A 22,984-nucleotide genomic window follows, 5' to 3' on the forward strand; every position below is an offset into this window, starting at 1 on the left:
TGCTTCTTGCGAGGCTGCAGCAGCAGTGCTGCATGTTGGATTCTCCGTCTAGTGTTTTGTATGATTTCAAGTACGACATGTGCATCGTGATTAAGGAATCTGGTGTTTGTTCAGCGGCTTGATGATCTCCAGCACTGACCGGAGTCCGTAGTGCTTCTTTGTCGTCACTGTACTGACATCTGCTGGAGGAGACGATGCAAAATATCTGCAATAGGCAGGGGGCAATCTGCAAATTGGCCATGTGATGTTGCGTTAGTGGCCTAGAGAGCTTTGGTTCACATCCGGTGCAGGGCAGCAGACGGGTGGCCGAACAGTTCTTCGGTCCTTCCACGCACCCATCGCCCGTTCTGCAACAATTCTCAGGGGTGGGCAGCCATGATGGCCGGTGCCCTTGCCGTTGCGCAACCCGCAGCAGCTCTCATGCCATGCGGCAGGACGAAGAACCTCTCCGGCCATCTCCCACGGCTGCCCTCTCCCGGATTCTCAGGTGATTCACCTCTCAGTCGCTCACCATGCTCTGCTGCGTGTTTTCCTCCTGGTACCTCTGTATCCAGGCACGGTGTTGAGTTCTGCACGCATGATGTGCTCGGCGATGCGTGGCGCAGGTAGGAGGATAAGGAGCCGCGGTATCGTTGCAAAGGTTGCGCAAGACAGTTCATCAGAATCGTCCGGGAGCATCGTGAAATACGTCAAGAACTCCGTGAGTTTCTTGTCCTTGAGTCACATTCGCTAAGCAAATTTGGCTTCTTCAAGATTGGATACTACTCCTACTACGTAGCTGGGAAACATCGTACTGACAATACAGAAAAAAAATAATCCATGGCTGTAGTCTTGAACAATAAAACTTAACAAGCATTATCACTCCCGGTGCCCAATGCATCAGTGCAGTAACCTTGGTGTTATGCTTTGTTCAGCTTCTCCAGTATATTTATTCTGAATTGTACTTCCATGAGGCACCAATTTATGATAAGAAACTCATCAGGCTCGTCCTTTGTTGTTGTTGTTGTTGTTGTTTTTCTTGAATTGAAACAGTTCAGCACTCCCCAAGACATCTTTGCTTTAGCTGGTATAGGCTTCGCAGCAATAGCTGCAATATGGGCTTCAGTAAATCTAGTTGAGGTGAATTCCAAATGGCCTATCTTCAAATATGCAGCTCTCAGTTCCTGACAGTAGAAAGTGTTCTGCTACAAGGCATATAAGATTAATCTGGTTCTTGCATTGTTTCACCTTCAGGTCATTGATAAGCTCCCTGTTCTTCCTCTTCTCTTTGAATTAATTGGGATATTAGTTGCATGGGTAAGTTCTGCAGAACCTTCTACAAACTTTTCCCATCCTTTTCAAATATTTTCTGTACTATCACTACACAACTCCTTTTGACGTTTCAGCTGTTCATCTACAACAATCTCCTCTTCAAGCCAGACAGGTTTGCATGACTTTCATATCCATACACTTCCCAAGGGTTTGCATTCTGTACGAGGATTTTTTTTATCTGCTGTACGAGGAATTAATACGACAAAGTTACGCGTTGTTGGTATGAACTAAAATTTTATCATCCTATGGGGTAGAGCAAAACTTTTTGAGCGTCCATTGAATTCTCTATTGAAATCCCACTCTTTAGTATCATTAACGAAAACATCATTAGCTAGCTTTTTGTGCAGACATATGTTCCACAATGTAATGCCTTTCTTTTTAGTCGGATGGCATTTTTCTTTTTGGTATGCCGAACATTGACATCAATGAAAATACAACATACTCCCTACTAAACCTTTTGTGCATTCGGATTTACTAGTCCAATATTATTTGCAGGGAAGAGTTTCTGAAGAACATCAAAAGCTCAGTGTCTCGAATCTTGGGGCAGTAACTTTTTGAGGCAACAGTGGACAACAAGCATTCTGTCATCGGTTCTCTTTAGGCCTGGCGAGATGTAATGTTTAACTGTATGTGAGCAATGAGTGTTACCATTTTCACTCTCTAGAAGCAATATCTATTTCCTGTACATGTTGGTTAGTGTGATTAAAACCATTCTCCCAGTAGCAAGACTTGGGCTTGGACCTCTTGTACGAGAAATAAGAACCAATCCCTAGATTCATTCCTAACCGAATATTGCTGCCGATCAATTCATATTCAAGAACGAGTTGCATATTTTACATCCAAAATTTGGCAATCAATTCATATTCAAGAATGAAACGAAGTCAAGGATTCAGTAAGAGCCAGCCCTCAACATAGAGGCCTACCCAAGTGTTTCGTGGGTTAATAACCAAATGTCATGCACTCAGGCTGCCTAAAAATCTCCAAATCCCCAGTTAGGAACTGATTGCAATCGGGAGCTACCCATGAACCAACTCAAATCCAATTGTAAAACCATGGAACTGATGTAGTGCACTAATGGCGCTAGAGAGATCACGGGAGTTGGAAAATAACAACAGTGCCACGGTGACAAACGAGGGCTCAATCCAGATGGATAGCTTTGCTACCCTACCTCCTGGCCACCAGAGAACACGTCCTGCTTCATCTTTGCAGTGTTGCTAAACGAAATTTTCCCTAGGGAATTGGTCAGTGGTAAATGACACATGATGTTATACGGAACAATCTCATATCAGCTATTAGTATGGCGATTGGTGAAATTTCAAGAGGGAAATCAAAAGGAGAGGAATTAAATGTAGATAATACGATAAGGTTAAATGCATTTATGACTAAACTAACTATCCAGCATTACACTTATTCTGACCAATGAGAATAAATTGGAACTCTCTAGAATCTAAATTATTGATCAAGACTGATACATGTATCTGGTCAACCTGTTAAGAGGGTGCAAAACATGATTCTCTTGATCATTGTTACACCCCAAATACAAACCTGAGACACCTATGTATTCTCAGGCTTCAGTTTTTTGTCCAAATGCCCAGTAACAGGGTTTCCAGCTACAGGATGACTGCTGGAACTCTGCAGAAATGTTTTTACAACAGCAGGTGCATCTACTTTTGAATGCGGTACTTGAGAAACACCATTTACCTGTCCAGGATGGCCAGATACTTCAGATTTGATCGCCATGGTGTACCTTTCCTCTGCAGGGGAGAATATCCAGGATTAAACTCATCCTAGTCTTACAAAGCAAACAGAAAAGATGCATTGACACAAGCATACATAAGCGCTTCAGCCTTCTAGATTTATTAATGGATCTCACTTCTCGGACAACATCACAACAGGGAAGCAAGCACTAGTACAACAGATTGTATAAATGAAACAGCAAATCCAATTCTTAAGTCAGCGGACACGAAACTGAGTAAGCCCATTCAGTCAGATGGACACAAATCATTAACACTATCATGTATATATTTTTTTCTCAAACGCGCAGAAGAGTTGCACATCATTATATTAAGAAGAAGAAAAGGAGTCTAAGAAAACTCATACAAACCACACGCCCATTATGGCGAAGTTTGTTACACGAGGACTTGCCAAAGAACAAAATAAATACGACCAGTGACCTATACACCCATGGCCATATTAACACTATCATGTATAATCATGACTTAAAGTAACAAGATGAGGTCATGTGCAAGAATTTTGTGTTAGCACGATGAATAGGAATGTTTGGTGTACCTTTCATTCTTCCGCATGTCACAAGCTTACGGAGGCACTCACGGAATTCCGTCAGCACACATCTTTCTTGTTCTGCATACAGTTCAGATTGGTTCTCGTTAACAGCAACCGTCTGCTGAGCAACAACATTTTGAGAAGTCGTAAACATTGTATCTTGTTCATCACACATCAGTGCTAGTGTTCCAGGAGACATAGGCCTATTGGACTTCTGATCATCAGCACAATTAGGTCTGGATTCTTCTAAAAGAGCTTTGTCTGTATGAGGTGCTCCGTTTGAACGGTCATCAACTGATGCTTTTTTATCTGGATCTTGATTATTTTCTTCTCTATCATGGTTTGTCGACGCTAGGGAACCTCCCTTATTATCTTCCTTCTTCCTTCCCCTTTCATCTTCCTTCTCTGACACCACCTCTTGCTGGGCTTTCCTACCTGTTTTTTTAACCAATGAGCAGAAAATAACCATAAAGCTAATATCCCTTATGCCGGACTATGTAAATCACTCTTTTTACTGCTCTTGGTTGTTCTCTCTTAACATAAATGAGTGCAATGCTATTGCTGGTTCAGGTTAAAAAAAATCAAAACAATGCCACATATGACGCGGCCATACCTTATATTGATAAACAGAATAAATCTAACAAATTGAAAACTGTAAATATGCAGTAAAAACAACAATAGATGATTCGATAAACGCTAAATGTCATTAAAACTACCACTACTCACCATTAAACTCTTGTACAATATGGTTTCAACAGGAAAAAGGCAAATAGTAACCTTGAACATATTGTGCAAAGCTTAGAAAATTATTGAACTACATTATCAGTAATAGCTGCACATCCAAGAAAAGTCCTAGTAAATATCTTACAATTTTTTTCTGTTCGAAGGGGTGAAGCATTAACACTTAGGGTCCACAATATCTTATCCAATAGCTGTTTTCAAAAGAAACTTTGATACACCACCTCATCAGCATCCAAGTTCCAAGCTCAAGAAATGATGTTAACAGAGAAAACAGATACAATCTAAATTTTCAAGCAAGAACAGAAAAGAAGAACTTGTATGCAGTATCACAAAGATAAGCATACTGGCAGGATCACCAGGATATTTGACCATACGAACTGGTAAAACTGAAAAAAAAGTAAAACCAGCATAATGCCAAGAGCAATACCGGTGTATGCCTTTGCAGCCTCTCCTGATACCACCACCAAAAGCTTACAGAGTTCTTTTATGTCCTCTGCTTGAACAATATCTGCTAAAAGGGGCCTGAAGTAGGATTGCATAAACCCGTCAATAGAAAACAGATACGATAGGCATTCTAGGAAAATGTTGTATAGCTGACAGTTACCTGTAGGTAACTTTAAAGGGGCCCAGAGTAGGAGGATGCGCAGACTGGCTTATTGGAAGTGAACCATCAGGTACTGCATTCTTCTGATAAATAGACTGGTTAAAGTATGAAGTAGGAGTATATACAACTAGCCTTGTCGTAATCTCATACTAACTGTTGCTATAAGTACCTTTATCTTATCTCCTTGCAAAAAGTCAACTTTTATTTGCAGTTCTGTTCTAGAATAATTTGTCCTTTCTCACAAAAAGTACCAAAAATAATTCTAATTTCATAAGATGTCACTATCTACTAGGAGCAGAATGTGAGGAGTGAACACTGCTTTATCATCATGTCATGTAAAAAGAAAAGTGCCCTCAAATATATGTTGACGATTAGTATTAACTAAGTTTAAGTAAGAAACGTGGTATCGTCACTCTTCTTGCTTGTGAAGTTCTTATACTTCAGTAGTTGACCTCTTCTACCTAGTTCCAATGCATAAAACTGGTAAGGCAGCCTATGGCTCTATGCAGGCTGAAGAGTGGGGTAGGTAAGTAGATTCCGTTTTCCTTATGTTATGCTGCCAGGGATGTCAGTAAATGTAACCGTTGCATCACTTTGGCATTGGCACTGATGGTGCAAAGAGAAACTTATTTCCTTTACAACCATACCCAGGAACAGTGTTTATTAACAACTAGCTCTCAATGACACAGGCCTGGTTCATCACCTCACTTCATGTTATGCACAGCATAACATTCGCACTACCAGTGACGAAACAGAGTGCTTTAACTTACTTCTGAAGTCAACAGCTCAAAAACACAAAGCTATGCACAGATAAAGAAATGAGGCAAAAACTGTGCATGTTGAAATCATTGACTGGCCATTACCTGAGGTAGGTGGCCATTCCTGTTCACTACATGTTCTTTATTCGAATGGTCAAGTGAAGGGTCTATGTGTTTCCTCTTCCTTGATGTGGAAGGAGAAGGAAATCCTGTAACCCCAATGGCACCATTTACTGCTGCATTTGCTGCTTGCTGCATGTGAATGGCATTTTTTTGATCCCCTTGGAAAATAGTTCTTCTTTCTTCGCTCCCTTCAAAATTTTTGCAATCCATACACTTGCAATTTTCGGAGCATAGTATATTAGCTTGGAAGCACTCACAGTACTTCTTGAGGCATCCTGACTTCTTGCAGTGGCACCCTTTATTATGCTTCCCTACTAAAGGGAGATCCCCTGATGCCTCCTGGCAATTTCATGGACTAGTATCAATTACACAAGTCATGGCAACGCAATTAACATGGTCTAGATGAGAAATACAATAGTTCTCACTTATCATTAGTTACAAATATCAAGACAAAACATGCATGCGTGCTTCCTATCAAAAACATGATTCTTGTTTGAACTAAAAACACTACCTCCGGTCTATTCAGATGCTGTTTAGGACATCGATACAGTTTCTAATGCACACATTTGACCATTACTTTATCTAAGTATATGTTTCAGAAAACTAATACTTATAATGACATTAAAGTACTTTTGACAGTGAATCTATTAATATTATTTTATCATGACAAATCTAAGTAGTTTTAATACATAAATAGCCAAACGTATGAAAGCTTGATTGCGTGCATTCTAGGATGACATCTATTTTTGGCTGGAGGTGGTACTTCATATTATAAGTGGGATGAAAGGAAACATGCAAATATTTACTGTTGGCGGCATAGGTAGCAAGCATTTTGCATGGAGGATTTGATATTGGACTTTTCACTTACTTTGTCTTCCCCCCCCCCCCCCCTACTTTATTACTTATTAGAGTAATTTTTTGACAGGAAGCCTATCAATATTTGATTAAGATTCAATAGTGGCATGTTTCCATTCTAAACCATGTTGAAGATGGTATGTTAATATTTGATTTAAGGATTCAAATTAAGTTGCTAATGTATGAATCTTTGAAAAAACAAGCACATGTAGAAGTACATTTATACGCATTTCCTATGACTGAGGCATGACGTTCCTGAGAGCCAAACAGAGAAGATGACTAGCAGGAGAAGGCCACTAAAATGTAAAAGTTTTTAAGTTTTCTAAGGAAACTTCTGGTGTAAATTTCTCAAGCCTCACAACTTTCTAAATTTTTTCCCTTCAGCTAGAGTGGTGTTTCAATTCAACTCCTCTTAGTTAGAATAAGCTTTGGATCTCCAACATGTGCATGAGCATTGCTAGGACGAGCAAATGATACTCAAGGAATAGCAGACAGAAAATATGCAGTCACTTAGCAAGTGACTATTTGAATAAGATTTGGACCTCAAAACATACATTACTCCGATTCGCATGTGGGCTGCTCCCAATCTTAGGCCTGAATGCATCTGGATTACGCTCCAATGTAGCATCAATAGCTTCACGTCTGGCGGCGTCATTCTCAACATTATTAAAACAGTTGGTGCAGTTGCATCCATCACAATGAACACCAGAAGCAAAACATTCACAGTACCTGTGCATAAATAACCATAAAAAAGTTTCCAATGGATAGCATCAGTAAATGGGAAGTTGTACAGCTTGAAAAGGTATTGAAACAGCAAAACATTTTTCATATTTCAAAAAGGGAGGAGGTCTGACTCAAGATAGGAAGGTCCAAAACAATAACAAATTGTACAGATTTGTGAAAGTGTGCAGAGAGTCGGAAATTAGGATTTTAGTGAGGATATGAAGGACTGAATGAGTGTTAGATTTTTCAATTTATTTGTATAACTATTAGTATTATTCATCTAACCTACAAGAATATCCCTACATCATGAAACATCGAACAATCTAAACAGTTTGTGACATTCCTCTTCAGTGCATCACATAGTTACACCTTCTAACTCTAAAGTCTAAACTCCATTAGAGGAAGCTCTAGCTCCTTAAGAAACCATGGAGAAACTTCAGTAGTGAGGAAACTTCAGTAGTGAGGCCATAGCTCAAGCAGATTCCGCATATATAATGCCATACAAATATTTCAGCTGGCCATACATTACTCTTTCAGCTCCTTGCCTCTTTTTTTAGACAACATCCTAGCCTCTTTTACAGTATGCCAAAGAATGCATGCGCTGCTAAAAGGAGAACACAATCCTCATTGACAAATCTCCCTTTGTGATATTGCATTCTTCTCAAGCTAAGAAGGATAGAATCTGACTTACAACTTCAAGCATCTGGAGTTCCTGCAGTTGCAGCACTTCTTCTTCGTGGGGGTGCCATCTTTCCCTTCATAGAGTCTTGCCCGCGGTTTCGGTGACTCTGGCTTCCTATAATACAAGGGAACAAAGCATAATTAGAAATAGAGTATCCAGGAGCATGACGCGAAGTTAAGAAGAAAGGAAACACTAGAAATATCGCAGCAATGGGATCATCTATAGAACGTACGTGCTAAAAATTTGCTAGAAATGCCAGTCTAAAACCAAGAAGTTCATCTAATGCAAATATGTGTCTACGTTTCCAAGGAAAGACAAGTCCAAAGTAAAATCTGTAAACCAAGTTTCGGACTCGTGGTGATGATCAGAAAAAAATAGAAAACCTTCAAGTTCAGCTACGTGAATCAATACGAAAAAGGGAAGCTCCAAAGTATCAAACAGAGAAGCGGAACTTTCAAAACTTCGAGGCTAGATATAAATCTCAGAGCGGGGACACTCACAAGGGAACGGCAACCGGGGGCCGTGGCACTGGCTGCGCCTGCGTCGGGCGAAGCTGCGGTACGGGAACCGACACCGACACCGCCTGCCGCGGCAGCGGCAGCGGCACGTGCCCCACCATTTGATGCGGGCGCATCACCGGCAGCCCCCGCGCCTGCAGCTGCTGCGGCACCCCCAACGGCACCACAGCCCTCGCGTGCTGCGGATGCGGGAACCCCACGGGCACCGCCCTCGGCTGCAGCGCCCTGGACACAGCGGCCGCGGCTGCCGCCATCGCAGGGTTCCCCGCCAACACCGCCGAGTTGAAGTCGAGCTGCCTCACCAACTTCTTAATCGGCGGTTGCATGGATGCCGCGGGCACCGGCGGCCGCCCGCCGCCGCTCTGCTCCTTCCCCGCCATCCAGTCAACCCCGAGGCTACTAGATCAAAAAAAGGGCCCCGCCCACGGTAACGCCAACCCAATTCGCGGCGGCCTGCCGGGACCAGAAGCGAGATCGTGGCCGCCGGCGCCGGATCAGACGGGGCGGAGGCCCCGCGTTGGAGGACCGGCGGAGGTGCCGCCGCGAGCTTCGGCGCGTGTTTGCGGCGGAGGGGAATGGCGGATTTTGAGAGAGTTGGGGTGGATTGCCCCTCTTGCTGCTGCTCGCTCTTTCGGTCTTTCCCCCCCTTCTCTCTCTCCTCTCTTGTCCCCTTTCTCTCTCTCCCACTCTTCGCTTTCGAAATCAAACTCATATTCTACGGCCGGATCCGCGAGCCGGACCGCCATCGGACGGCAGATTGCGGCCCAGGCGCATCCTGCGGCTCGAATTCATAGGTGTGGGGTTGTTGGGCCGCTCGCCGTTCGATTCGACGGGTTCGGGATCGTCCAGCTCGTCGCAGGTTGCACGCGCACGCGGCTCTGCTGCTGACGTGTGGGCCGCAGTGGATGGAGGACCCGGTGGGGCGGTGCAGTCAGTGTGAAGGGGCGGTGCGCGGAGAGGCGGCGGTGTCGCCATCGTGCAGCGATGTGATCCGCCTTGTCATTTCTGAAGTTCTTTTCTAGGAAAAGGCTCTGGGGCTTGCTGCGTCTGAATATTTGTCAATGACACATGGAGACCACGTAGGATATGGCCTACTTGCATATGGATTAAGTTTGCGAATTCGCGGGAATGCACACTTGTACCAAGCTGAATCTCGCGCGAGGGTTTTAAAAAGCGTGAGTTGTCATCGATTTCAGTGGAGGCTATTGTTGAGCCCGTGGAGATGAACACCATTCGGCTCATGGGCTCTGTATGGGCTCCGGTAATTTTCCTTTCGAGAGGTGAGAAGAATCGTCCAAATGTCCAATGCCACCCGAGAGCACGGGTAAACATGACCATTCCTTCAGAAAGGGAACTATGGTTGAAGACTTCAAGTACTGGTGTTTCGCTCTCATGGGTCAAATATGCGCAAATACAACCCGTCGGAAAATGGTGGCCATCAAATTGAGACAAATTTGAAAGATAACGACGCTTAAAACCCATATTTGATTGCATTTACAGTTAGCGATCAACCCAAGCGCGCATTTGCCACGGTTCCGACACCAAATCAAGCCTGACTGTAAAGTGCAGTGTCAGGCATTAGTGCATTACTCGAACTTATGTTCCGCGCCATCCCCACCAGCCAGCAGAAGAAGGAAACAAAAGAGCAAACACATCAACCCTTTTGCAGCCACGCTTTCTCGCCCCCAAGGTGACGCTCACAACTTCCAGTGTGAGACCGCCGCGCAATGAAGAGTCGGCGCCGGAGCTTCCTGGCAGAGCACCACACGTCCCCACCAGCCTGCGGACAGAAAACCCTACACCGTTTCATTGGCACACTGTGCAAAGACGACATCAAAATCGATACTCCATGGCACCTAAACATGCACACACCTGTTAAATGGCATGCTATAGCTACTCAACCTCTTTCTCTTTTGCAGCATTAGAATTTAGAGCAGGGATAGCGAGTGGAATGCTTTAATAACTATAATGCTGACTGTGGAACGTTTCAAAAGTTGGGCTTATATTGTGAAACGGAAAGTAATAATTCTAGATATCTTGGAACATGATATAACACTGTTGTGTTGACTGGGACACTGTGCTCATAACTTAGGATGTGTTTTGGTGAGCTCTAGCTCTAAAAATTACTAGAGTTGGCATCTATAACTCCATAAATTCTTGGAGCTGAAGTTGTGGATCGATTGAGGATCTTTATTTTAGTCATCTTGTTCTTATTTTGAACTGAAAATAGATATTTAAACTATTTTATTTTATCCTACAAATTTTAGAGCTTGCATGGATCTCAGAGCTGAAGTTCTATCAAATAAGATCTTAATCTGATTGACGTTGCATAGGCCCGTAGGAGTACTATGGAGAGATAGTCTTTTCAAAAGAACGTTGCAAAGCAGAGCGATAATCCTGTTAGGAATATAGAGTCCTTATCTATTACGTATAGGTTAGGTTTCATTATCATGTACTCTCCATATACTCTATATATTGCCCACAGAGACTACTATTGAATATAAGTTACTATTCCTAACATACTATCACAGCCAAGTTTTTTTGAACATCGCTACTCGTCCAGATCTAATCTATCCACCAGTAGACTTCCTTCCCCGTTAGCTCTCTCTCCCTACCCATCTGTGTTGCTCTCCACTGATCTGCTCCTCTCACCTGGCTGCCGGCCCGACACCACTCTACAACGGTTTTGACGAGACAGTTTTTGATGTATTAGTCTAAGTTTATTATTTAGTATCAACTCTTTCAAATGCAATGCTATTGCATACGCCTTGTATTTGAATGGGTGTTAGGAATATAGAGTCCTTATCCATTAAATATAGATTAGTTTACTAAAGTCATTATCCTCTACTCCCCCATGTATATTTCTAACAGATCCAAAAATCTAGTAGCATGCTATTCTCAACCCAAAAAAAAGGTCTACCATGCTAGCAGCCTTCTGCCTAAAAGTTGAGCAAACGTCCCTAGATAATTAGCAAAACTTATAAATATATCCTATTGGACGTCACCAATGTTTGAATAAGGCGATTGAGAAGGAAGGGGACACACGAGCAATTTGCGGAACGAGGATTCAAACATAGTCGGTTATCCATAAATGGAGAGGGGGATATAGCTTTTGCGCGAGAAGCTTCTTCGTACATTCGGTCAGGGACAGGAGACAGGACTAACCTCTTGAGCCCAGCAACTGATGACTGATCTTCAGCAGCAGCATGATAAATTGATAGGCAACAGCTCAGGGTCAGCCAGCTTCTTTGGTCTGCACGGATGGTCATAAGAAATTCAGATTAGTGAGTTAGACTTGTCTTACTATCTGTTCAGAGCAAGGTCGAAGACTGAAGATAGAATGATCTAAGCCACAAGCCCAAACCTCACACGAGATGGTAGCCTCTTGGATGTATGCAGTGTAGCTTACTCTCCGTTCTTCAATAGAAGCAGCCCAAGAAAATCAGAGCTCGTTCTGCACCCTCTAACATCCTAATGTTTGAGTTAGAAAGCTACAACTTTGAAGTTACCTGGAATCATGGATGTTCAATGAGATGAGAAACACTAGGCCCATCAGACTTTGAAGAGAATTAGAATCAATATATTTGACTACGACATCGTAACAAAATACCTGCAGATTTTACCTTATGACAGAGAAGGCTTGTCACCAATATTCCAGACAGGAGCACTTGCCATCTTTGAAATGGTGAAACCGGTGCTTATCTCTGACAATTATCTCTCGATTCTCCACAGCCGACATGAATTTGATAGCTAGATGGCAATCACCACATATCCGCAGGTTTTTTATTATCCTGATTGGAGCGGTGCTCCCAGCACTCATCATGAGTCCAAAGGCTACAGCCAGTTTTTCACCATGATATCTCAATGCAACCTCTCTCTCCTCTTCTTCCAATTCATGCAGCACCGAATCAGTTTCAGGCACATAACCAGCATTAGTAATCCTATGGATCAGTTCCTCCAAATATTGGTAAATCTCTCTAGTTTGCAGATGAGACTTCTCACCCATGCGAAACAGATGGGCAATACCCCCTATCTCAATCAAGCTGTATCCTATTTTCTTCTTCAATCTTCTCTTGATCATGGTATTCCTCACCTTCTCAACATGGTTCATTTTACCAGATAAAGCATATATATTTGAAAGCAGCACACGGTGAGATGGATTCTCGGGCTCGAGGGCAATCAATCGCTCAGCAACCTCCACTCCGAGATTGAAATTCTTGTGCATCTTGCATGCCCCAAGCATTGCTGTCCAAACTTCAGGTCCGGGCTCCCCAGGTATAAAGTCACGTATAAATTGCATTGCATCATCAAGAAGTCCTGCCCTTCCATACATATCAACCATAGAACAATAGTGCTCAGCACAAGGGACCAGTCTGTAGACACTCTTCATGCAAGCAAAAGCTTCACGACCCTCGCTAACCAACCCAGCATGCGCACACGCAGATAGGACTGCCACAAAGGTGACATCATTAGGTGGTGGCCCTTCGCGTCTCATCAAATGGAACAGTTTGATTGCCTCATGGCCATGTCCGTGCATACCATATCCTGCAATCATGGAGGTCCATGTAACCACATTACGTTCCTGGAGCATGTCGAACCACCTGCGAGCCTTGTTCACTAACCCACACCTGGCATACATATTCACAAGGGCAGAACCAAGAAACACACTCATGTCCATTCTTTCAGAAACAATACATCCCTCCACTTCACGTCCCAAGTCCAGAGCACCAGCCTGTGCACAAGCAGAGAGGGTGGCCACAAATGTCGCAGAATCAGGCGCCTCCCCAGCCACTTGCATCTTCTTATACACCTCGATCGCACGCTCGGCAAGCCCGTTCTGCTCATACCCAGAAATCATCGCATTCCAAGCGACCACGCTTCTGTCACGAATTGCATCGAACAGCTTGCGTGCAACTGCCAGTTGGCCGCACTTGGAGTAGAGCACAACAAGCGCCGTCTGCACGAATCGATCGGAGCCAAATCCGAGGAGGACGGCGTGGGTGTGGATGGCCATGCCGGTGCGGAGCGCAGATATATCGGCGCAGGCCTTGGCAACGGCGGTGAAGGCGAAGCTGGAGAAGGGTAGGGCGGCGGCGAGGAGGCAACGGTAGAAGGTGAGAGCGGCGGCCGGGAGACTGCGGTGCGCGGCGGCGCGGGTGAGGGAGCAGAAGAGGAAGGAGTCCGGCGCGGGGTGGGAAGCGGCCAGGAGGTGGGCGTAGGAAGCGGCGCCGGCTGCCACCGCGAGAGTAGCTAACTTGGTGGTGAGGGGGAGGGAGCGGCTGTGGCCGGCGACGACGAGGCGCGCGTGGGCTTGCTTTAGAGGGCCGAGGCGAGGGCCGGCGAGGAGGAGGGAGTTGTACTCCGGCGAGCGGTGGTGGGAATCCATACTGGAACTGGAGAGCTCGAATTGAACTGACGAATTCGCCATTTCCTTTTGGCGGGCTTCGCTCCTGCGGTCTCGCGGTTTGACGGTCGAGAAATGTGAAGCCAGGTTTTCCACTGCCACGAGTACCCGGCCCGTAGCATCAGTTAAGGCACGGTTTGAAATGCGTGGAATTTTCTAAAACTTAAACCGTACCCTGTGAAATTTCTAGCGATATTTCCAAATGATTCGTGCATTCAAACCAGGGGCGGACCGACCAATAGGGCGAGGTAGGGCGGCCGCCCTACCTTTCCGGTGGCGAGATCTCCACGTTGATCTCTCTGCACCATGTATTTCACCTCAGCGGCGTTGATTCATGGCGGAGCAGGTGACTCCGCCCTACCTATAATTTTGGGCTGGGTCCGCCTCTGATTCAAACAGAACCTACGCATGAAAACATTCTAGATTCGGGTCACTATTCTTTGTTCTTCGTTAAAAAAAACTATTCTACGTTCTAAATGTTGCAATATGATTGAAATATTTTTTGGTTTTCTTATGAGTGATTGATATTATCATTTATTTGGTTTGATGATTTTCGGTTTTGCATTAGTTTTGATGTGATTTGAATTGATTTGAGATTTTATTTGAGCATAATGATTATGGACTAATTGGAATTGGAGTTGGAGATATGTGTTTGCTTGTATCATAGTGTGCTGGTGATGGATGCAACTTAGCGGTCGACGGCGGAGTGCTTGGTGCCAGACGATCAAGAAGGCCGGGTGGAGTCAAGGGTGATCCCAGCTGAACACGTGGAGGTCAAGCAAAGCATTGAAGGCGGATGGAGACGACGTGTTGACAAAGTCAAGCGAAAGGGATGCCGATGCAAGTGACAAGGCGGCCCGAGGGATCGGGAGCTGAAGAGACTTGCCGGCAGTCAGGATCGCATGACGGAGTAAACACGTCGACATCGAAGCGCTTGCTTAAGGTGTAAGCAGGGCGGTGAGTCACGCTTTGAGAAGCGTGCAGGCGGTTTCGCGGTTTGGTCTCAAAACAGTGGGACTACTGGAGGAGTATGTGGCACCATCGTGAAGCTTACGTCGAGGCGAAGCTAAGTCGTGAAGTCACAGTGGCCGTCCAATGAATAGAGAAAAAATGGACCAAAATACCCTCGGTGGTAGGTAGGAGTGCACTACAAGAGATGGGTATTTTGGAAAAAATTATGAAACTTAAGGGCCAAGTTTTTTAGACCTATAAATAAAAGGGTAGGGCTAGAGATAGCTTTGAACCAGCTACTTGAACCCCCTTGTGCCACCCATTGGAGAGTCTTAGAGCTAGGGTTTTAGATGAGACAAGAACGAGTGCTTAGCCTATGTAATAGGTGAGAGTTTTGAGAGATAAATCTTTATAATCTGTCTAAAATAGGGTTGATCTCTTTGAGTAATTAAGTTAATGTTTTTGCATATGCTTGAATTTCCCTCTTTCTAGTTTCCCTCTATTGGTTCCCTTGCAAATTTGCAGGTTTTTCGGTTTTCGGTTTTGATTTTCGTTTTGGTTTTTGGGTTGAAATTTCAGAACCTTGTGAGATCATTCTTCTTGTTGCTAGAGGCATAAAAACTCATATACGAGTATATGCTCATGGGTCTTGAGTACTCTTGCCTCTAGATCACCAACTTGGAGAGGTTCCTTATCCAGAGATCTTTTCTTTGTGCTGTAGTTTTTTATCTTTGCAGGATTATTTTTCTTGATGCTGGTGGTTTAACTACTCACATACTCATGTATTTGAGCGGTTCTTGAGTTCCCTTGTCACTAGACTATCATCTTAGAGGATAACTTTGTCTGGTGTACATCTTCTCTAGTTTCTTTAAAAGTTACGAGTTTTTTGAACAAACACATATTGAATGGTCTTGAATGGAACCTATGTTTCATATTCCATTTATGGAGTTATATTGTTATGGCACTAGTCTTATTACTTTGTCTCTCTAATTCTTTTGTTTCTGCTTGAGCGTTTTGAGATGTGTTGGGTGAAAAATAGAAAAATACTATCTATTTCGAAAGAAATTTATCGAGACGCTTATTCACCTCCTCTAGTCGCCGTTCTCGTTCCTACACAATATATCTCCGATCAGTTGGATTGTGATCAAGAAATTTGTTTAACTATTTTTTAATCTTAGTGGATGGGAACGCCTCCTGCGGCTCATGTCGAAATGGAAGTTGAACAAATCTCGAGCCACTTTGAGGGCTGCACAACGAAGCTCCGGTTTCGGAATTTCAAATATTGGAAGGTTTGCTCATAAAACTTGTCTGCTTAATTTAAGTAGCAATGGTTTCACATATGTGGAATATAATAATCCGAAAAAATAAAATAATATAGCATAACAAAAGAGATATTTGTATATCGGACTTTCTAAAAACACACGTGTGCAGTTGAAAAAAAAGATAGCACTATCATTATTAATACCTTGATTTGTGAGATGAGAGATTGAAAGTATTTTTAGAAGCAAAAATGGAGTCTAACTTTGCATTATGAATATTTGATTAACTCAGATGAACGGTGAAGATTATTTTGATCTATCACAACTCGTCTATTTTATATAAGTATAGATATAAATTTCAATATGCTTTGTAGAGTTAAGGCATATGAAGAAAACTCAAAAGTTTTCATGTGACCTTATGAACGCACCGGCGCCGATGAGTTTAGGAGAGGAGGTTAAGATTTAGAGTTTTGAGGTTTACCAGCAACCCCTGGGTTAGAGGGAGGTTGGGCGACGATCAGACCAGTGGTGGCGGACAGAGTTGGTGGCGAGGATGACAAAACCAGAGCGGCTAGCGTGATAGCAAATGGTGAGCGTGGATTCAGCGGCGAGAGGGCCACAAGAGATGAATGTAAGTAAGGTGAGGGAACAAGCAACACGACACAATGAGGAACAGAGAGTGCCACAATTTGGCTGGAGGCAGAGGAAACAATCTAGTGCGTCTTAATGAGAGAGGAGAAAAAAACAAGGGCAAATTACTTATTTACCATTAAAAATTTTGCCTCTTCATTCCTTACCGCTTCAAAAAAAATTCTTATATGTCATCCCTTTTATCTTTTGTGCCTTCCATGCCATTCCGTCAGACTGCAGCGGAACTGCCGTCGAAAATCACTGTTATTGAGCACTGTTCATGTTTACTGTTTACAGCACGCAGCGACCTTTCATTCCTAAAAATAGTGGACTTCTGTTTCGTAAAAAATTCTAGAATTTTTTTAATACATATTTCATAATCTACGTGTAATCAAAGTTTTAGTTACTGTCGGGGAAACAGTAATCGGTCCCTATCGTTAATCGAAAATGTACGATTATCGCGATAATCGCTCAAAATTCGGCTGAAATTTACACAAAATTTATTTGCTAAAATTTGAAATTTGGATAAAAAATGTCAGATTCTCCCTTCGATAACCGGTTGAATCGGATCGGTTACCGAACGATTATCTCGATTTATCGAGTGGTTTTCTCGATTTTTCCACATTATCTGTAACTACTCGATTTTGCCGATAACAGCTCGTTTTTCTCGATTTATCGAGCAGTTTTCTCGATTTTCAGTGAATTTAAATAAAAAACCTAAAAATTTGCTCAATCTTGTAAAATCAATAAATAATTCATCTAAGCTTCAAATCAAGTGAAATAAATTTTGTTGGTTTCCTTGTAACATGATCTACATGATAAAAGTATTTATACTCATAAAAAACTTGAAAATTTTCAGTGAGAAAATGTATTTGTTAAACCAAGTTAAATGCATAGTTTACTCTTTGTTAATCCAAAAATCATGAAACTAATTTTTTTAGTCTTCTTACATGATCCTATATATTTTAAAAATACATGAACTCATGAATTAGTTATTGTAACATGCAGGATTGTGTAAAAGTGTTACGACTAGATTAATTTATAACTGACCCACCACACCTCCAAAATTAGTGAAACCACTTTTTATTAGTTTATTTATATTATGCTTTATGTAGGAAAAATAATGGTAAACATGAAAAGGTTAATTACAGTGTTGTTTCTTAACATATTCACTTTATGCTTGTGAATTTTGTAAAAATCATGGAGAAATTAATAAAACTCTAAATAAAGTGAAATCAATTTTAAAGATCCTGAATTTTAGCATATAAAAATATAGCAAAATTCGCTACAAATTAAAACTTTTTCTAATTATTAAACCAGTATAAAATATTATTCCTAATTCAAATACCATTATTTGAATTAATGCCAAACTCAATTTTGAATCCAACTTCAAATATTCTTTTTAGATCAATCTTAAATTCAAATACTCCTATTTGAATTTAATCCCAAATATCTCCGAGCCAAATTCATATTTGAACCCTCATTCTGAAATCATGTCAATTGAATCTCATTTTGATTTACTCCGATCCATTTTCAATCCAATTCTCGTAGCAATATCTTGTCAATTCATACCAATCCGATTCAATTCGAGCTATTCAAATTGAATTGCTATAAATTCATTTTGAACCCACCTACATTCATCGAATCATCACACATTTTATTTACACATTCAAGTACATCCATTTGAATTATCACAAATCCATTCGATTCAATTGCATTCAAATTGAATCATTCCATTCCAATTTGAATCAATATTCATACAAATATCTCACATCTCTCTCACCCACACAGCTCTGCTCCTCTCCCATCCCTCTGTCCTCTCTGTTTGATTACTGACCAACACCAGCCGTCGGCCACCGCAAGCCCATCCCCATGCCCCTGATCTTTTCCCCGACTGGCAAAAGCCAACTTGCCCTCCTCTCCTCTGCTCTCTCCTGTTCCTTCCACTGGATGGCAAACTCCATCTACTCCTCCTCTCCCTTCTTAAGCAAGCTTCTCCACACACACATACATGCATGCACAAAGCACAACAGCAGCACCTTCCTTGCTCCTCTCGCACACGAGCATACATACACACAAACATGCATGCATACACACAAGCACACACGCAGCAACACATCATGGCGCAGCCCCGTGCCGTGCCCATCGCCGCGCTCAGCCGCTGGCCCACGCCATTGTGTTGTCCAACCGCCGACCTGCACCGTTGTGCCGTCGTCACGCCGTGAGCGCAGCCGTGCCACCTCCGGCCGTCGATGCACCGTGCAGTGCTCCCGGTGAGCATCACCCCCTCTCCTCTTCTCTTTCCCCATCGCAGCCGCGCTGCCGTGCCTACCCGGCTCTGAGCCGTGGCCGAGCCGCCGCACGCGCTGCCGCCTGCCACGCGTCATCGCTGCCAGCGCGCGCCAAGGCCGCCGCTCGCGTGCGTGCTGTCGCCGGTCGAGCCGTGCGCGCCACGCCATCTCTCTGTTGCGCCGCGCTGCTGGCCGCCACGTCATGTTGTCCAGCGCGCGGCATGTCCCGCGCCGACGCGCCACCCCGGTGCGCAGCGCCGCCTTCACCGCCCTAGCCGCTCCCCTTCCCCCTCCGGCGAGCTCCGCCTCCGACTCCCGGCCGGCTCCCTCCCTCTCTCATCTCCTCGATCGCCCCTCTGGCCGTCCCGCCGCCGAGCTCCCCATTCCGGCCAGACTCCCTTCCGCCGACGCCTCCTCCTCCTCTCTCGCCGGCGCTGCTGCTTCTTCCGTCGACGCCCCTCTTCCCTCCGGCACCGTCGCCGCCTCTCTCTGCTCCCCGGCGCCGTCGCCCCTCTCTCTAGTCCCTCTCTCTCTGTGAACCGCACGGGTGAAGGCCATCCGGCCTTATCCTCCCCCCACCTCTCTCATGCCAATATGTGGGCCCCAGTGGCTGGGCAAGTCATCGGTCCACCGGTATGGTCCATGGTGGACCAGCCACATGAGCCACCTCGGTGCACCAAATCCGCAGACCAAGTCCACTAGCTCCAGTGCACCGTGCACCCTTCTCACAAACACCTCCAGTCCACAAAAGCCATAGACCAAGTCTATAGAACAGTGTCTTTTCCAATTTCCAGGATTATTTTTCCGATAAATCTTCCGACGTCCGTATCTCCTCCGTTTCAACTCCGATTTCGGCGATTCTTTCGCCAATATTCCTCTAAAATCATAATCTACCTCCATGCCAAATCTAGTAATTTTTGGGGTTCATTTTAATTTCTCACTCGGTAATTATTTTCGTGTCGTCGCATTAACCTAGCAATAGTTTTGTCTTTTATTAATTAAAGTTGAGTTACGTAATTCGATAATGATGTTTAGGTTGTGATCATAGTATAGTCGGATGTGATAACCTAGCTTAAGTAGGTTAATTCCTTTGCTTAATAAGAATAACTAAATGTTGTTTCAATTAAGTGTTAAGAATAAATTGATATTTCATGTGATATTTCATGAGATAGTTTATAAATTAATCTTAGTTCAATTAATGTAATAGGTTAACCAGTGTAGCTGTTAAATAAATAAATATCAATCATTAGAATATGATAGAATAAGTTATCATTGGTAAATAATTAATTGAATACTCTTTTAGCAATTAATTAATTAGATTCAAAGAATAGATTAATATAAATAATTAATTACCTGTATGTTTTTATGATAGCAATAAATATAACTTAATTAGTGTGGCAATTAACAACACTAAGTAATTAAGATTAATCACTAAATAACCATATTTAGTGCAAGGTTAGAATGTTTAATCTCCACACTTAAGCACATATAATTGTCTAGAGTTATACTTACGTATATATGTATACATGTTCACATACATATAGACATAAGTATTACACATATATTCATGCATGTACATCTGCACTCACCTACACGTAGAATCCCTAAGTTGTCGCCTTCCGGCAGTTACTCTAATAAACATTCACCTAGTTAATCGTGATTTGTTCAGTTTGTTTCTTAAGTTGATAAAATACTAGGTTAACAGCTTAACCTAGCTTCACTAGATTGTCCCGTTATTCTCTGTGTATTAGTTTCGTATTGCTTAGAGTTACCGATCGTCTTCCGCTAGGTTTAGCTTTCGTCGTTTTCTCCGTCGTTCTTCTTCCGCTTTGGTATTTCTTGGTTTTGTGCTGGTGTTCATTTGCTTAGTCGTTGTGCGCTTTTGTCGTTAATATGCGTAGACTCGAAGTCAAGGTTCTAAGCAAGAACGCGAGGAAGGAACAGAAGGTGAGGCCTGATGATGAAGAAGAACCAGAAAGATGTAAACGACAAGACCAATCGTGAATTGACCCTTCAGGAAGGCAAGTCCTATCTCCTTGATCATATCGAGTCTATGAGTTCAAATAATATACATGATCAAACTAAAACCTGATTTATTATCGCATGTGCTATATATTGCGTTTTCCTTCAAACTACTTATAGTAGTTAATCCTATCAACACTGTCATGCCTTACATATCATCATTCAGAATACATATCACCCTAGGAATATATATTGTTAAATATATTAACGATAGACGATGCCTTGATATCTAGCATGCTTAGGATGGAATACGTCTCCTCGGAGACGTCGCTTTTAAAAACACTTCTCTTCGGAGACAAGAATTATTGTTATCAATGACAACTCATATACCATACCTCCTTGATGGTTGTGAATTCCATAATGGTCGTGAAATCCTTGATGCCATGTGGGATATGGTTGGTGATGTGTAAAAATGGGTGAAAACTGTTTTGGGGAGGGCAGGTAGAGTAGTCCTCCGGGGAGGATGCTCTTGGGGGCTTGAGTTACATGATGGTATTCATTGCCCATGAAGATGCCTGGCCCGGCCAATTAAGGACCTAGTCATTTCGCCATCATGCCTTAGCGGCCCCATGCAACCATGCGTCCTGTATGGGCAAGACTTGATTTTTCCTTCACCAGACTGAGTTGGGCATTATACTAGGAGGCTAAGAGCAACGAGCAGCCAAGGGTCTATCTGTCCCACTATTTGGAGGTTTCAGGGGCCGACTTAGGCTTAAAAAGGGAGGCTGGCCTTCGGAACATGTAGCTCTGGGACTTGGCGTGTCTCGTGGAAAAGCCCGACAGGAAAGGTGTTAGAAGAGTCTCGATATGATTCTCTCCTCCGCTTGCAACGGATGGAGGCTGAGCATATCGCATGGGTAAAGCTGTACAACCTCTGCAGAGTGTAAATCTATTCAAATAGTCATGTCCACGGTCATAGACATGCGAAGGCAGAACCTTTTTGACTAGACTCGGGTGTGTGTGTTTTGATGAGTGAGTGTGTGGACTAGATGTCCGTGCGATGAGGTTCCTGGCTCGATCCGCCAGAAGCCGTGTGGTACTAGAGGTACACCAGATGTAATCAAAGGGATTGCAGAGTGAGATATAGCCCCTCCCAAGACCGAAACCCCCCCAGATATAACTTGTTCCCTTGGTTTCGGTTTTAAAACTATTTTGACAGCTTTGTTACCAGGTCACCTTCTAATACGTTGGGGACTTGAGGTGATACTCAGTACCAACAGAAGATGCCTGCAGTTATTTTCAAAAGCTTTGTTACATTTATTTCAAAAGGTTAACAGTGGAGAATATAACTGGATACTTGCATAAAATCTACTTTACGCTCAAAACTATGTCGTAAAGCCTTATCTTTGAAATACCTATTATGCATCTATCAACCCCTTAAAGTAGTATAGGACTTGTTGAGTACCTTCCGTACTCAGTCTTGTTGCTTTCAGATTGTTGAGTTGGAGATCAACCTCAACCCAGATGAAGTCAAAGAGAAGAAGTCTAAGGTCGCGTCCGCACCCGAGTTACTTGTGGCATTGGGTTGTATCGTCGTTTCGCTCCGCTGCGCTGTAGGCTCTTTTGCCTGGCTGGTCTGCTGTGGGTTCTTGTCCACCAGACCATCTTTTCTCTTTTCAAGTATTTATTTTACTTATTTGTTTTCGAAGTATGTGTTTGATATCATTCTGTTGAATTCTGTGCGTATCAGCTACTTGATCCAGGGACTGATACAGGAGGCACAGGGGAACCCGGGTTCGGGGTTCTGACACTCTCCTTCTTCTTCGGCCAGGCACCTCGAGCTCCTTCTCCGCCTCCACACCGATAGCCACCTCCGGCCACTCTCCTAC

The 22,984-nt window shown here is 43.3% G+C and overlaps 3 protein-coding genes across 9 annotated transcripts; 1 reads left to right on the forward strand and 2 right to left on the reverse strand.

Annotated features, from left to right (window-relative positions):
- The first annotated feature begins 269 nt into the window (after positions 1-269).
- On the forward strand, positions 270-2,096 carry LOC133908797 (protein CURVATURE THYLAKOID 1C, chloroplastic-like). Its single transcript, XM_062350961.1, has 6 exons — positions 270-487; positions 606-700; positions 1,033-1,119; positions 1,234-1,296; positions 1,386-1,423; positions 1,807-2,096. Exons 1-6 carry the CDS (start codon positions 376-378, stop codon positions 1,859-1,861), a joined length of 450 nt encoding a protein of 149 aa, XP_062206945.1. The 5' UTR covers positions 270-375; the 3' UTR covers positions 1,862-2,096.
- Positions 2,097-2,644: 548 nt separating this feature from the next.
- Positions 2,645-9,259, reverse strand: LOC133908795 (protein tesmin/TSO1-like CXC 6). Of its 2 annotated transcripts, none has more exons than XM_062350953.1 (8): positions 8,581-9,259; positions 8,090-8,194; positions 7,230-7,404; positions 5,803-6,159; positions 4,940-5,019; positions 4,763-4,857; positions 3,601-4,029; positions 2,645-3,065 (listed from the first exon to the last, which is right to left on the reverse strand). In XM_062350953.1, the coding sequence occupies exons 1-8, from the start codon at positions 8,976-8,978 to the stop codon at positions 2,866-2,868; spliced, it is 1,839 nt and encodes a 612-aa protein (XP_062206937.1). In that variant the 5' UTR covers positions 8,979-9,259; the 3' UTR covers positions 2,645-2,865. The 2 variants fall into 2 exon arrangements, with proteins under 2 accessions (XP_062206937.1, XP_062206936.1); XM_062350952.1 differs by having other exon boundaries at positions 4,940-5,022; positions 8,581-9,258.
- A 41-nt stretch (positions 9,260-9,300) lies between these two features.
- Positions 9,301-14,091, reverse strand: LOC133908796 (pentatricopeptide repeat-containing protein At2g33760). 6 transcript variants are annotated; one of them, XM_062350960.1, is made up of 4 exons: positions 12,209-14,091; positions 11,963-12,107; positions 11,764-11,851; positions 9,301-10,378 (listed from the first exon to the last, which is right to left on the reverse strand). In XM_062350960.1, exon 1 carries the CDS (start codon positions 14,024-14,026, stop codon positions 12,242-12,244), a length of 1,785 nt encoding a protein of 594 aa, XP_062206944.1. In that variant the 5' UTR covers positions 14,027-14,091; the 3' UTR covers positions 9,301-10,378; positions 11,764-11,851; positions 11,963-12,107; positions 12,209-12,241. The 6 variants fall into 6 exon arrangements, with proteins under 6 accessions (XP_062206944.1, XP_062206942.1, XP_062206943.1 ...); XM_062350958.1 differs by having other exon boundaries at positions 9,303-10,394; positions 12,222-14,091; XM_062350959.1 differs by having other exon boundaries at positions 9,303-10,415; positions 12,222-14,091.
- Between the last annotated feature and the right edge of the window lie 8,893 nt (positions 14,092-22,984).

This window comes from Phragmites australis, chromosome 2, assembly GCF_958298935.1.
Source record: "Phragmites australis chromosome 2, lpPhrAust1.1, whole genome shotgun sequence".
Classification (NCBI taxonomy): domain Eukaryota; kingdom Viridiplantae; phylum Streptophyta; class Magnoliopsida; order Poales; family Poaceae; genus Phragmites; species Phragmites australis.

Coding starts and splice junctions, on each gene's coding strand:
- LOC133908796 (XM_062350960.1), bottom strand. CDS start 14,026: ATGGCGAATTCGTCAGTTCAATTCGAGCTCTCCAGTTCCAGTATGGAT.
- LOC133908795 (XM_062350952.1), bottom strand. CDS start 8,978: ATGGCGGGGAAGGAGCAGAGCGGCGGCGGGCGGCCGCCGGTGCCCGCG. Junction 8,195..8,580: donor CCCCCGGTTGCCGTTCCCTT/GTGAGTGTCCCC, acceptor CTTGTATTATAG/GAAGCCAGAGTCACCGAAAC. Junction 4,858..4,939: donor CCCTTTAAAGTTACCTACAG/GTAACTGTCAGC, acceptor ATCCTACTTCAG/GCCCCTTTTAGCAGATATTG.
- LOC133908797 (XM_062350961.1), top strand. CDS start 376: ATGATGGCCGGTGCCCTTGCCGTTGCGCAACCCGCAGCAGCTCTCATG. Junction 1,297..1,385: donor TTGGGATATTAGTTGCATGG/GTAAGTTCTGCA, acceptor TTGACGTTTCAG/CTGTTCATCTACAACAATCT. Junction 1,424..1,806: donor CTCCTCTTCAAGCCAGACAG/GTTTGCATGACT, acceptor TATTATTTGCAG/GGAAGAGTTTCTGAAGAACA.